This window comes from Medicago truncatula, chromosome 8, assembly GCF_003473485.1.
Source record: "Medicago truncatula cultivar Jemalong A17 chromosome 8, MtrunA17r5.0-ANR, whole genome shotgun sequence".
Classification (NCBI taxonomy): Eukaryota; Viridiplantae; Streptophyta; class Magnoliopsida; order Fabales; family Fabaceae; genus Medicago; species Medicago truncatula.
The window spans coordinates 10,233,182-10,247,956 of record NC_053049.1 but is presented as its reverse complement, the minus strand read 5'-3'; the positions used below and the strand labels follow the sequence as shown (position 1 = coordinate 10,247,956).

At 32.6% G+C, this 14,775-nt stretch overlaps 2 protein-coding genes across 2 annotated transcripts; one reads left to right on the top strand and one right to left on the bottom strand.

Moving 5' to 3' along the window:
- The first annotated feature begins 3,728 nt into the window (after positions 1-3,728).
- LOC25500726 (hydroquinone glucosyltransferase) lies at positions 3,729-5,502 on the top strand. Its single transcript, XM_013589211.3, has one exon. The coding sequence runs from the start codon at positions 3,924-3,926 to the stop codon at positions 5,361-5,363; it is 1,440 nt and encodes a 479-aa protein (XP_013444665.1). The 5' UTR covers positions 3,729-3,923; the 3' UTR covers positions 5,364-5,502.
- Positions 5,503-10,217: 4,715 nt separating this feature from the next.
- On the bottom strand, positions 10,218-13,427 carry LOC25500724 (probable WRKY transcription factor 53). Its single transcript, XM_013589210.3, has 3 exons — positions 12,832-13,427; positions 12,594-12,722; positions 10,218-11,140 (listed from the first exon to the last, which is right to left on the bottom strand). Exons 1-3 carry the CDS (start codon positions 13,167-13,169, stop codon positions 10,561-10,563), a joined length of 1,047 nt encoding a protein of 348 aa, XP_013444664.1. The 5' UTR covers positions 13,170-13,427; the 3' UTR covers positions 10,218-10,560.
- Between the last annotated feature and the right edge of the window lie 1,348 nt (positions 13,428-14,775).

The window sequence follows — 14,775 nt, the reverse complement described above, 5'->3', positions numbered from 1 at the left end:
GCCGAAAACAATGGTTGAAGATAGAGAAACAGCGGTGGAAGAAAGAGAAAAGAGGACTCTGATTTTTAGTAAATTTATTTTACTCTTTTTTTTAAGTTAATTATGTGTCACACTCTTATTCGTTGTTTGTAAATGACATATGTTAGATACGTTTCTACACAAGAATTTCTCCTCTGTCAAATAATGTTAGGCCGACTCAACCTATTATGAGGCGAAAAGTATGCATTAGAAATGAGGCTTTCATATATGCAAGAAACAGTAACATAAAATTTTTACAAAAAATAAAGTGAAATTATTTTTTTTAGTAGGAAAATTTAAAATCTATCAATTCACTAAAGTTAATAATTATTTTTTTAGTTCTCCTAATATGATTATTGGGAACAATTTTTATTAAGTTAAAATAAATAAAATTCTCAAACTATATATATATAAAAAAAAACACTTAAAAGAAAATGCATCCGTCAAAAGTATAACATAACATCAAGGTTAAAATGCTTCTCTAAAAAAAGAGAGAAAAAAAAATCAAGGTTAAAATGCTACAAAGCAGATTTGATCCTAAGACCGTGGACATGAGTGATGGGGGGAAGAAAATTGTTTAACCATAGCGCAATTATACTGAAAATTGTTTGAGGCAAGGGTATTTGTGTTATTTCTTTGAGGCCTTTAGATTTTTACTTCTTAAGCTAAAGTGGTTAAAGCCCTTACTTTAGTTCTTGAGAAGTTTGATTTTTACTTTTCAAGAACTAAAAGATTTTAGATTAAAGTAAGCGCTTTGACCACCTTACCTTTGGGTCGATCCAGAACAATGTTCAACTATGGTCAAGGTGAGGGAACTCCCAACAAAAAACGCTCCCTCCCAACTGAAATGATCAAAGTACCCTTGCATGAGTTAACTCACGCACTTTTGGCTGAGCGCGTGACTTAACTCACGCACCTTTGGACGGTGGCGTAAGTTAACTCGTACATCTTCTGCACCACATAAAACACGTTTTTTGGACGGTGGTCAGATGGTAAAACTTTTTTACACGTTTTTTGACTCACCATAATGCTTAGATACAACCTAGAAATCCATTCCCCTATAAATACCCTTCTAACCTGTACTATTTCTCACACTCTCTCCTCATCTTCCTTCTCCGATATTTGCATTGTGTAGATATGTCTAAGAATCAAGGTGATGCTCAGTTGAAAAATGAGTGTGAGAAGAAGAAAGCAAAATCGACTCTGACATGGCACAAAATCGAATGTGATGGTTCCGTAAAAAAAAGCAATTCGAAGGTGCCGGTGTACAATCATTCTAGGCCGAGGAGGAGCGGAAGGACTTGTTATTTTGGTCCTGACCCAAAAGCAGGTGCCCTGTCAATGACAACCTAATTGACTTAAGCGACAAAGGAGATAATTAAATGTAATGGCTTGTAATAAAGTTGGATGTTTTTTTTTACATTCCTTTTAAATGTAATGACTTGAATAAATTTGAATAGAGTTGCGTTTTGAATAAAGTTGCGTATTGAATAAATTTGAATAAAGTTGCACAAGTACACAAAATCAATTCAACAAATACACAATTTTATTTAGTTTTAATTTCATCTACATTACATTCTCCCTAAATATATGTGGTATCATCATGATGTTGGGTTTAAATTAAATTCTTGAAAGTTTGCTCAAAATGTTGGTATTGAACTGTCTTACACTTAACGTAGTGATTTGAAGTGCCTTTTGAAAACTCAAAAGAATGAAGAGAACACAACACTAGTATTCTACCAAATCAACTATATATGTTTTCACATCGAATCTCTTCATATAGGACGAGCCATCACAGAAAGGAATGCATTCCAAGATGTTGTTTTGAACTTAATTGTACTGCTCTGCCAACTGACAAGTTTCAATATAATTGACAAAGTAGGATGATCAAGCTTAAAATAACCTCTTAGAGGTGCATTCCCTTCCGTGACACTCATCCTATACAATGGAATTCGATGTTGTAACCTATATAGTTGATTCGGCAGAATACATGTTGTGCTCTCTTAATCTTTTGACTTTTCAAAGAGGCTTGCAAATCACTACATTTAGTATAAGACAATTCAATGCCAACATCTTCAGCAAACTAACTAGAATTAAACTTAAATTCCAACAAAATAAAGACACTACATCATAATGATGCTACCTAAACATAATTTTTGGCAGAATCAAATTGTTTAGAATATCTTCAGGCGATCTCAGCAACGTAGCTTCCATCTTAATTACCAGGAACATGCATTCCTTATAATATCTGGAGAACATGCTCCTCACACAGCCATCGTCTGTCAGCATTATCTTTTCTGTCTGCAAATAACCAGGACATGCATACGGAAGGTCCTCAACCCTCCTTGTGTCTCCGGGGTAGTTCTGTAAATGTATGTAGTTCAATTAGTAGTTTTATGAACATTGAAGTGCAGGGGTCAGAGTTCGAAGATCTCCACTTTTCCACACTTATAATGGGTGAGTTTAGTAGCCTAGTTATTAGATCCAAAAAAATCCAGATGGATTATCTCCACTTATGGAACATATCAAAATAGGGATGAGAAATACATGAATATTAAAATACTAATATTTATATTTGAATGTTTGTGTTTTTCTTTCCCCTATTTGAAATCTCCATTGAAATCTTAAAGTTTCTATATTTAGTGAATCACAAATTTAATTCAGGCACATCATCTTGTTATGATAAGATGACCTACATTTTGACTTTAGGTTAGTAAACTGTCTTAAACTAATGACTCCATAATTGTCTGAATTTATATTAATGGTTCCACTTCCATAGCTGTGTGAATCAGTGAATTTGGCTAACATGATATAGACTATACTAAAAGTGTAGCAGACTCCACACAAAACATGATAGTCGTCGTTTAGCAGCATTTCTTTTCTCGTGTTCCATGAGATGATTATTCTCCACCACATACTTACACCATATCATTTCAAAATATTAGTATTTTGTTTTCTTTCTCTGTCAATTATTTGCTTCAGCTCCTTGAAATTGTACTCATATAATAGGACAACTCCATTACAGTTTGAGTCGTCGTGGTCATCATCGCTTTTATGAATTTTTTTATGGAAAAAGATAGGTAGACACCCTTTTTCATACATCTCTTATGTACACCCTCATGTATTAGGGATATTTTAGTAATTTTATATCATATCACCACCCTTTTTCATCTCTTCTTTCAATATTTTTGTCACGTGTCACAAATGTGTGTGGATGTAAAAGGATGTATGTCACCTAAGGTGGTTCATGTATAAGAACTCTTTTTTTATTTGAATCAACAATATTTACCTGAGTGTATTCTTCATTTCATTTTTAAAGTGGTTAAAATTGATTTTAAAAGTGTAGAGTTGATTTAAATATGTTTAATTATTTTCGCTAAAATTGATTTTGCTTTCAAAATAAATTTTACTTGAAGCTAAAAATTAGAGCTTTAAATTATAAAATTGGTTTTAACATTCAATTTTTCCTTAAAAAAAACAATCAATTTTATTATTCAACAACTTACTTCTAAAATATAATAAAACATAAACTCACACTTTATTTTCTATACACTTTTATATAGAATCGATTATACATAATTAACGAACTCACAGTCAATTTTGTGAGTTTAATTTTGATATACAACTAGTATAATTTTTTTTTAAATTATTGTATATATTTAATCTAATAGATCAAATACATCGGTTATTCAAGTGGAAGAATTCTCTGTCTGAATTCACCCACGACTTCACACTTACTCGTTTACTCCTTCCATCAATTCTCACCAACAGGCATAGTGTTCCACAGCACTCTTGTTTCCAAACTCAAATAGCAACACGACCTTTGCTCCAACCAAAAGCACAAAAGCATAAATCCTTTCACTTTTTTTTTTTATCATAATCATTATCACCTTCAATCTTCAAATATGGAATATCAACAACAATCCAGGACCACACCAAAACAAGAACTACCACCTCTAGTAGCCATGTTTCCAACTCCAGGAATGGGACATCTCATTCCAATGGTCGAATTCGCCAAGAGACTCTCCAAACATAACCTCCCCATCACCTTCATCATCCCCAACGACGGTCCACCTTCAAAGGCTCAAACCACCGTACTCACCTCCCTACCTCATGGCATTTCCCACGTCTTCCTTCCTCCGATCACCCTCTCCGACCTCCCACCCAACACCAAACCCGAAACACTCATGACAGCCACCACCGTTCGCTCTCTCCCTTCTCTCCATCAAACCCTACTCTCTCTCATGACTTCCCACCGTCTCTCTGCTCTCATTGTCGACCTATTCGGCACTGATGTCTTTGACATGGCCGCTGAACTAGATATCCCTTCATATCTCTACTTCCCTACAAATGCCAATAACTTGTCCTTTGCCTTTTATTTTCCCCAACTCGCCCAAAGAGTTCAGGGTGAGTTTAGGGATATCCCTGAACCGCTTAACATCCCTGGATGTTTCGCGTTTCACGGGAAAGACTTAGCAGACCCGGTTCAGGATCGAAACGACGAAGCTTACAAGTGTTTTCTCCACCATGTGACAAGATACAAGTTGGCTAAAGGAATAATAGAGAATAGTTTTCTTGAACTTGAACCGGAGGCTATTACTTTTTTGAAAAAGAATGAACCGCCAGTTTATCCGGTTGGACCGTTGGTGAATGAAGACTCTATTAATAATGGATCTGAATTTGATGTGTGTTTTCAATGGTTGGATGAGCAGCCACGTGGAAGTGTTATATTTGTGAATTTTGGTAGTGAGGGGATCCTTACTAGTGCTCAAACAGATGAAATTGCTTATGGGTTGGAAATGAGTGAACAAAGGTTCTTGTGGGTTTTAAGGTGTCCAAAGGATAAAGTTGAAAATGATTCTAATTTTATTGCTAATAGTAATGTTGACCCTTTTGAATTTTTACCAAATGGTTACATAGAGAGGACTAAAGGGAAGGGTTTAGTGCTCCCATATTGGGCCCCACAAGCACAAGTTTTGAGTCATATCTCAATTGGAGGGTTTGTGAGTCATTGTGGTTGGAATTCAACTCTTGAGAGTGTGGTGAATGGTGTGCCTTTGATTGCATGGCCACTCTATGCTGAGCAAAAGATGAATGCTGTTTTATTGAGTGAAAATGTTAAAGTGGCTATTAGACCTAAAGTTGGTGAAAATGGGTTGGTTCAAAGGGAAGAAATTGCAAGTGTTGTGAAGAGGTTAATGGTAGGAGAGGAAGAGCAAAAGATTCGTTATAGAATGAAGGATCTCAAAGAAGCAGCTATTAATGCTCTAAAGGAAAATGGGTCTTCAACAAAGCAAATATGTGAATTAGCTCTCAAATGGAAAGGTGTGACAATACCAAATTGAAGTTGCATTTCATTTATTCTTCTTTCAATGAATTTCGTCCTCTTGCCCTTTGCCATTATTTTTGTTAGTTATAATTTGGTTATGTCATTTAATTTGTTAATCATAATTTTATTACTAGATGAAGATATTTTTAGTCTTAGCTTACCATTTAGATATGTTTTTTTTTTCTTAAAAAAAAAAAAGATATGTTTTTTTTTATCAAGTAGCTTAACGGCTAGAGAAATTCACTTTAAAGGTGAATAAATGAGGTGTCCGGGGTTCGAACCCCGACCCCTACATATATTATGCATTATCTCTTACCAACTAAACTAAACTCATGGTGACCTATTTAGATGATACTCACGGTGACCTATTTAGCTACGTTTAAATAGAGATTATATTTATTTATTTATTAATATAATGGAAATTAAATAAAACATTGTTTATGGTTAGGATTTAATGCATTTAAACCAACTAAAACTTTTTTTTTATGTATTTAATCAAATCATATTGAATAATGTCATTTTTTGATTTGTTCCTAAAATATCTTTACAAATATCTACTTTATGTTGTTTGATTGAATGTCTGAAAGAGTTTTACAATAACAATCCATATAAATTAATCTCTTATGGTTAAATATTTCTCCTTTCTTTCATTTTTTTTTTTTGTGATTTCGTTATGATACACAACATGATACGCTTAGAGATAACAATTGTAGCAAAGTTTGCACAAATCCTAACTCAATTGGTAAAAATACCCCGATCCCTCAACTTGTGTTTGAGTTTCAATAATTATTTTGTCCTTTCGTCTGTTAAAAAAAACAAGAGTAGAAAATTAAGAAGACTATCCTCGTGAGCTTAGCTCAGTTGGTAGAGATATTGCATATTATATGCAGGAGCCGGGGTTCGAACCCCGGACACTCCACTTCTCCATAATTAAATTGTGTGAGCTATAGCCACTAGGCTACTTGACAAAAAAAAATTAAGAAGACTACCGTTTTTTTTAGCTGTTTGTAACTAATGGGGAAAAGCGTTAATACACATCCACATATATTCATTTAAACTCTCTACATTATGATTTGTGAAAAGAAAGTTAAAGAGATTGAGAGATGAATGGGAAGTGATGAAAAAAAAAAGTAGTAATGATTTTTTTTATTTAATCAAATCAATTTAGTAATGATTTTGATTTATAATAGGAAGCAAACACCAATGAGACTAAATTTTATTGATATTGAGCTTATGTGTCCTGATAGATAATTCATTGTTGCTCCCTCTCTCGTGGAATAGGTCTCAAATACAGAACCACACATAATTTTTTGGTGTTTATCTTCTTCTCTTAACTTTGTTTTTATTGCTTTAATAATTTTATTAAATTTTTTATTTATTGTTGTTTTATTATTTGGGTGCGCCCTAAGCTCAAATAATACAAAACAACTTATTTATTTGTATAAATTGTTTTGCATAAGCTTAAAATAAACCTTATTTAAACGGGCTCTTAGTCAAAAGAAAAAGTCTCGTTGAATAATGTCATGCCGGCTCAACCTATTATGAGGCGTAAAATATACGTTAAAAATGAGACTTTCATATATGTAAGAAATATTAACATAAAGAAATTTTTAGAAAAAATAAATTAAAATTATTTTTATTAGTGGTAAAATTTAAAATGTATCGATTCACTAAAGTTAACAATTATTGTTTTAGTTATCCTAATATGAGTATTGGTAACAATTTTTATCAAGTTAGAATAAATCATTTAAGGTCTCGTGAGTCTAACTCAGTTAGTAGGACAATGCATTATTATATGCAGGGGCCGGGGTTCGAACCCCAAACACCCCACTTATTCACCTTATAAGGTGAATTCTAGCTACTAACATTACCAAAAAAATAAATAAATCATTAAAGCCTAAATAAAATTCTCAAACTATAAAAAAACCAAAAATAAAATATATCTATCAAAAGTATATAACATAACATCAAGGTTATAAAATGCTACAAAGCAGATTTTGATCCTAGGACCGTGGACATGACCCATGAGTGATGACGGCAGAAAATTGTTTAATTATACCGAAAATTATCCTGAAGATTGTTTGAGGTAAAGGGTATTTCTATTGTTTCTTTGAAGCCCTTAGATTTTTACTTCTTTAAGGTAAGGTGGCCAAAACTCTTTAGTTCTTTAGAAGTTAGCGTTTTACTTCTCAAGAACTAAAACAAGAGCTTTGATCACCTTACATTTGTGCCGACTCAAAACAATGTTCAACCATGGTCAATTTTTGCGAGGTTGGTCTTCTTACACGCTACATTTTTTCGAACTTATTAGTTAGCCATAGAAGTAACTTGTATTACATTACTTAAATATTTGCTTCAATATCTTAAGGATCACGCTAGACTCTTTTGTTTATTTTGTTCTATCGTTCTATCGTTTATGAGTCAAACCTTGCTACCATCAGAGGAGTTCAATATAGGTGGAGTTTAACATGGGAAAGGTGAATCCTTTCCCACCATGGACCACTTCTAATAAACCATCAGATTTTGGAGTATATTATATCTTATCATGTGTGTCTCACACTAGATCCAACTATCTATCTTCTACAACTCATCTCCCTCATTTCACATCTGCTCCAGTTTTAAATTTGTACAGTTCCCGGTTCCTTTACAGATTCACAACATGCAGTAAGAAAAGCGAGATGAAAAATTATTTTAGAAATAATAAAACAATGAAACAATGCCCAATTTCTCTTCACTGTTGCTAATCTATTGGATTTCCTCATGTTCCCAAATTCTGGTTGTTAATCCACAATCAATTGAAATTCACAGCTGTGTTATTAATACTATGAATTCGTTATATATGCATCAGACTCACCGTCGCTGACTCGCCGTCTTTCTTCCTTGCCGTTTCACAGTCGCGGTGTCCCTTTTTAAATTTTACGAAAATAGGAGATAATTTTGTTGTGCATGTTTAATCTTTCCAAGTGAAGGCTTGGATTTTGCAATTCATTAATTAAGTGTTTTAATTTCCCATGTTTAACGAGGACGTTGGCGGCGAGAAATGTAGTGGAGGATGGAGACAACAACGAGATAGGCGAACCAGTTGCAGATTCGTCTTCATTTTCTATATATTTACCAATTCTAAATGAAATTTCCAGCCCCAAAACAATTAATCATACATGAACATAGCGTACTTGGGCAAGGTGGTGTGAGTTGTAGAGGTTGAAGATAAAGGGTGGTGGAAAGTGTAATAGAAATAATCTAGTGCTGACAGTGTATGATAAGATTGTGTTCTTCAATTAATCTAATGGTTTAAGTTAACTTTCCCATGGTGGAAAAAGATTGACCTTTCCCATGTTAAACTCCACCACTAAGTAAACAAGCAAATAAAAGTTCCAACAAGTTCAAAATTCTGATCAAAACAAACAAGCATATTTAAATATCAAGATGAGCAATAAAAATTGAATAAAAAGTAAATTAGCAAGAAAAGGACCATCTACCTTTAGGGATGGAAAGGTTGAATAACTTTAGACGAAAGTTTGAGAAGTTAAGAGGGATAATGATGTTCAAAATGGTGGGAAAAGAGAAGAAGAGAGAGATATGAATAAAACTTTGTCTTTAATTTGACATGTATTTGTGGGCTAAGATGAGAATATGGGACCAGAGGAGTTGTCTCTTAATATAGCTGCTTCGAGGAGTGTTAGAAATACTCTTTTTTCAAGACTCTATTTTACACTCACTCTTTTATTATGTGAAATCAATACAAGTCTCATCACTTTATGTGGGATCTATTTCTAAAGTGTAAGATCTATATTGATTTCACCCAATAAAAAAATGAATGTTAGAGAATGTTGAAAATAATTTTCCTAACATTTCTCTAGTTGGCTCATATAAGCCTCAACAACTCAATGAAAGGATGATTGCCTATATGCTCTTTATATTGCTCAACCTTTGAAAATTAGTCGATTGAGGGTTACACTTCAGTTCAAAAAACAATGATGGATTCATGACTCTCAATAAGTTTTGTGAGATTGGGAGGTATGATTTGATAATTTTGAGTCACCTATAAAGCAATTACGCAACGAAAGACCACATCGTGTGAAGAAGAAACACAAGTGGATGGAGAATTTTCAATATGAGAGAAGCTTTCTGCAACCCCAACATCCCTTCAAATGCACACATCTGAAAAAAGAATATTAATCATCGGTAGAGAAGTGGATTTTCGGATAACCCCACTCTACAGTTAGCCATTGTACAACAAAGGACCCCCCTTGAACACAGTACACCTTCACAGAAAGGCAAAGCCCATGCCAGGGGTCGAGAGGAGTCACCCTTTGGCAAAGGGCAGACCTTCCTCGAGCAGACCTAGACGAACCACAAACAAATTTGCGCTCGTTATTAATGATCCTCTCATGTCTGGACCGCAAAGTCCCCAACGAAGATCGCCCGAAAGGAAAGCTCCTAATTTCGTGCATGGACCCAACACCGGGTCAAATCTTCTTTAAAGTATAGACTCAAGCTAAACTCAATTGAAGTAACACCACGAAATATACTTCAAAACTCAAGTTTAAAGCTAAATTCCTTAAGGGAATACAACAACAAGGCACTAAATCCATCCATCAATATTAAAATAAGTTTGGAGTAAATAAAAGGCAAGGAAATTGACCCAAACACACGGTATTAAAAATCTTGATTGAATACAACAAAACTTATTTTATAATCAAAATGTTTTTTTTTTAAAATTATTTGAAATCTAAATCCAATACACCCCCTTAGGCAACAACAACAACCCAGACTTCCAAAATCCTCAACGGACCGACAATCAAGGAAGACATTGATAATAATTTTTGTGAAATGATGCATTAATAATAACAACTTTAGACAGCAAATATAGGGTAAACCAAAAACTATTTATTTCGCAATTTCTTCCTCGGCTTGAACAAAAGAAGACATATGATAGATGGATGATGACTAAGTTACAACAGAACAAAGAAACCTCAAAATAGTGAAATACAATAGCCAACTACAATATAAAAAATATTTTCACATTACATCCTAACTAACCCGAAAAACTCTCCTAACTAACTTAGAAAGGAAGTTTCATTGTTCTTATTTTTGGACACACAAAACATGATTACTACATATTGTAATCCTCCTCTTTGCCATTTTACTAATCTTGATCTACAAAACTCACAAGTTAATCCATGCACAAAATTTCTAAGTGCTATTATTCATCAATAGCAAAGTTCTTGTGTGTTGATAGAGAAATCATCCATGTCGAAATTTATGTCATTATAGAGATCAAAATCCATTGGGGAATTGGCAATAGAATTTGGGCCTGAAATTATCTCAGTGATGTTACTCTCGCTTGGGCCTAGTCCAGTGCTGTCCAAATCCAATAGTGATGACAAGCAGAAAATGTTTGAATCTGAGAATATATTGTTATCCTCATTTTCCATGAAATTGTTTTCAATCATGGTCTCTAAAAATATGTTGTTATCTTCATTTTCAGATCCTATTGATGGAGAGGAAAAATTGAATGATTGAAATATATCCTCCTTGTCGTCAATAGAGAAATTATTTTCTAGAGGTGATTGTATTTTCTCTTCTTGGGGTTGAATTTTTTGATTGAGTTGTGATTTATTTTGTCCAAATTTCAACTTTGTTTTTGATGGGAGTGCCTTGTTAGATTGAGTACATGTGTGTCTTCCTTTGTAGGTTATCTCACATATCATTTCATCTTCATCTGATTTTTGCACTTGCTTAGTAGCTAGACAACCTTGTGCATGTCTATGTGTGCATCTGTAGTATCCTCTGCATTGCAAAATCACTATCTGTTAGATAAATATAAAAAACATTTTGCTTCAATAGGAAAAATTAATAAAATAGAAGAAAACTAAGAATAACAAAATGTCCTTAGATTCTATGCTCATGTAGGAAATATAAAAAATGATATTAAATTTTTTTGTGGTATTGATGGCCCTGCACTTCCAATTTTGTTTTAAAAAAAGTAGTGTTAAAGGTTTATATTAAAACGTATGTGTAAAATTATTGAAGAATTAAAAGAAGGGTATCTAAACCCAGATGTATAGTCATGTAAATACAATTTAGTTGGTAATTTCATGGAGATTGAAATGTAGAGGTCGGGTCAGAGTTCGAACCCCAAATTCCTCACTTCTCTGCATTTATAGTGTGAGTCTAGCCTAATTATTCGACCAAAAACAAATCTAGATGGATCATCTTTAATTATGGAACATATCAAGTAGGGATGAAAAGTACATGAATATTAAAATATTAGTAATAATATTTATATTTGAATGTTTGTATTTTTCTTTCCCCTATTTGAAATCTAAAGTTTCTATGTTTAGTGAATCACAAATTTAATTGAGGCACATCAACTTCTTTTTTTGAGGAAACCAGGCACATCATCTTGTTTATGATAAGATGGCCTACATTTTGACTTTAGGTTAGTAAATTGAGCTCAAAATGTGAATTGTCTTAATCTTAATCTGACAATTTAACCTAATGGCTCCATAATTGTCTGAATTTATATAAATGGTTCCATAATTGTATGAATATTGTACATGTTATGATGTTGTCTATAAAAGTGAATTTGGCTAACATGCTATAGTATAGGTATTTAATGCTAACTTAAATTGGTGCATGAATGGTAAAAAAGTACAAGTAACTTGATTCAATTGTTAAATTTTTCCAATGTCCTTTCCCTTTTAGTAATAACAACTTAGTACAGCTACCTACCAGAATTAAATCTTTCTAACTTTGTCCTTTGGATAACTTTCATTGTCTTTTTAAAAGCATTTTTGTCCTTTCACATCATTTGATAGTATTTTTTTATTTTCCCTCCTTCTTATTTTAGACATTATTGGTTGATTGGCCAATGATATTTTAATCAGTGGGGTACCCAAGGCCACTTGCACCAATCAAAAAATTTCTTATGTACTAAAAAAAGCTAAAATGAACAAATAAAAAAAAAAAAGTTCCTATATCAGGTGACAACATTACAACTTTCACTTTTAGAAAGTTTGATGAAAAAAATTCTTTACAGCATGGGGTATTGCGGTATCTCAAGCAAAAGTAATTAATTTTTTTAGTACGAATCTAATATTTTAAGCGTGTAATTTCACGTATTAATCTTTCGAGTCAGATAATACTTTAATAAGCAACAAAAATTTACTATGAATTTAAAGAAGCATTAAGCATATGTTTGCACAAATTAAACATAGATGATGTAAAAAATGATTGTTACCTTGGAAACTTAGCTCCAAGAATATCCTTTTGTCCATACTTTCTCCAGCTATGACCATCCTCCACAGACCCTTCAGCTGCTGTTCCAGAATAAACCTTCACTTGCTCTGTCCACTTAGGCACGGTTTTTCTGCACCACAAAATTCCAAAGAATAATGAAAATTATGAGATAGTGAACCTTGAAAATTCACCACTAAGTTCAAAAGGAAACAATAATTTTGTAATTTAATCCAATATACCTTTTCTTAGACACATGTTTGTGCTTGAACTTTGAGTCTTGGACCTCACTTTTAGGGCTTCCATTTGAACAATGAGAATCCATCATGTTGACATTGTTTGTCTTAATTTTTCCCTCATTACCCTTTGCCATGGTTATTGCTGTCTCAATGGACAAAATTAATTTGTCAATTAAGACTTGATGTGATGAAGTTGATGTTGATGATGATGATGATGATGATGTTGATGATGATGGTGATGATGGAGAGAAAATTTGGTCATAAAGCTTCTTTGCTAGCTCTTCACCTTGGATTAGTTCACCAATGAGACCAATTTCTTCACACTTAATGCTCTCTTTCATTTTTTGAAAAATAATTATAATAGCACAAGAAAGGTTTATTTAGTAAAATAAGCACTATACTACTAGCACATGAAGAACAAGGATTTTGAAATTTGTTGATAAAGCTAATGAAATGCCAAATGGAGAACTAAAAGAAATAAGTTTTTTTTTTTTTTTTTAAGTATGAGTAGGATTGTTGAAGATGTGATGAGTGAGGAGGAGATATAAGGGATGAAAGATAGAGAGTGATGTGTGTGAAAATAGAAAGGGACATGCTCAAAAATGAAGGTGAGAGGAAGGTGGTATTTATTAAGAAGAAAAGAGAAGGAAAAGGGGAAAGAGGATGATGGGTTAATGTGTTTTCTACAATGTGGGTCCTTTTTTTGGTATGGTATATTCATATTACTTTCTTGTGTTAGAAAATAAAAAGAAACCTTTTCTAATGTGAAACCTTGAAATTATTTAATTTCTTATGATGGCCTATTGAATAGGTCTAGAAAAGTTGCAAAAGAGAAGGACACGTTGGTGCTATGGTCTCCCATAAGGGTAGTGAGCAACAACGCGGAAGAAAAGTTGAAAATTCTTGGTTGCATCTCATATATCATATTATATGTTTAAAAATATATCCAATATTTCTTGGTTTATGATTATGATTTTGAATGAATTATTACACTAGAAAACTTTTTTATTCAAAGTTTAAAAAGTGACGTCGCCTTGCTTACGTTGATGTTGATAGTTTATAAAAACGAGTCTCTTTTTTATTTTTGCTAATAAAAAATGAGTCTCTAATCAACAAGGCAAAGTGGGGAGTTAAGAGTTCTAGAGTTAATGAATTTAATAATGCCTTGCTGATATGTGTAGTTGAAACTTTGAATGCTTAAATTAAAAGCCTTCAGGCATCAGTTGGCAATGTACTAGTTGACAAAGGTATTTTTAATTTTTGTTGATTAACAAACGAAAAGAACTTACCTTAAAACTTAACTAAACAAAATTGTTTTATTTAACTGGATAAACTTAAATATTTTGATAAATACTAGTAAGTAGTACTAAATAAAAAGTTGATAAATGTTAAGAACACTCTATTTATAATTTTTTTTTTATTACGCATTTTTATTGGATAAAATTCCGTGGGTATTATTAATTTATATGAGATTCACTCAATAAAAAAGGTGATGGTTAAAAATATGTTACAGAGATATCAAAATACTTACGTTTATCACTTGACTTGTCACACAAAATAGATTATATTCATAGGGCGGAAAATGTATTTAAAAAACAATTTTATTTTTTACAGAATCAAAACAAATGAATATTCGGAAGAAATAAAAATTTAAAATTAACTTCTTCTTCTTTTATAAAAGTAACACTTATAATGGAAATGAAAGAGTATTTTTTTATTAAAATTATTCTCAACTGAAATTCTAATGATTTTATTGCTCTAAATTTAAAGGTTTGATCAACAATGCTTATTGTAGTTCCTTCTAAATCTAATTACAATTATTGTTAGGTCGAGAATGGATACATGATGTTGGTATTGTTCTATCTACAATACATCAACAATCGGTACTTTGGAATGAAGAAAGGTATGTTGAGCATGTAAAAGCAGATGAATTCATCTACAAAGGAG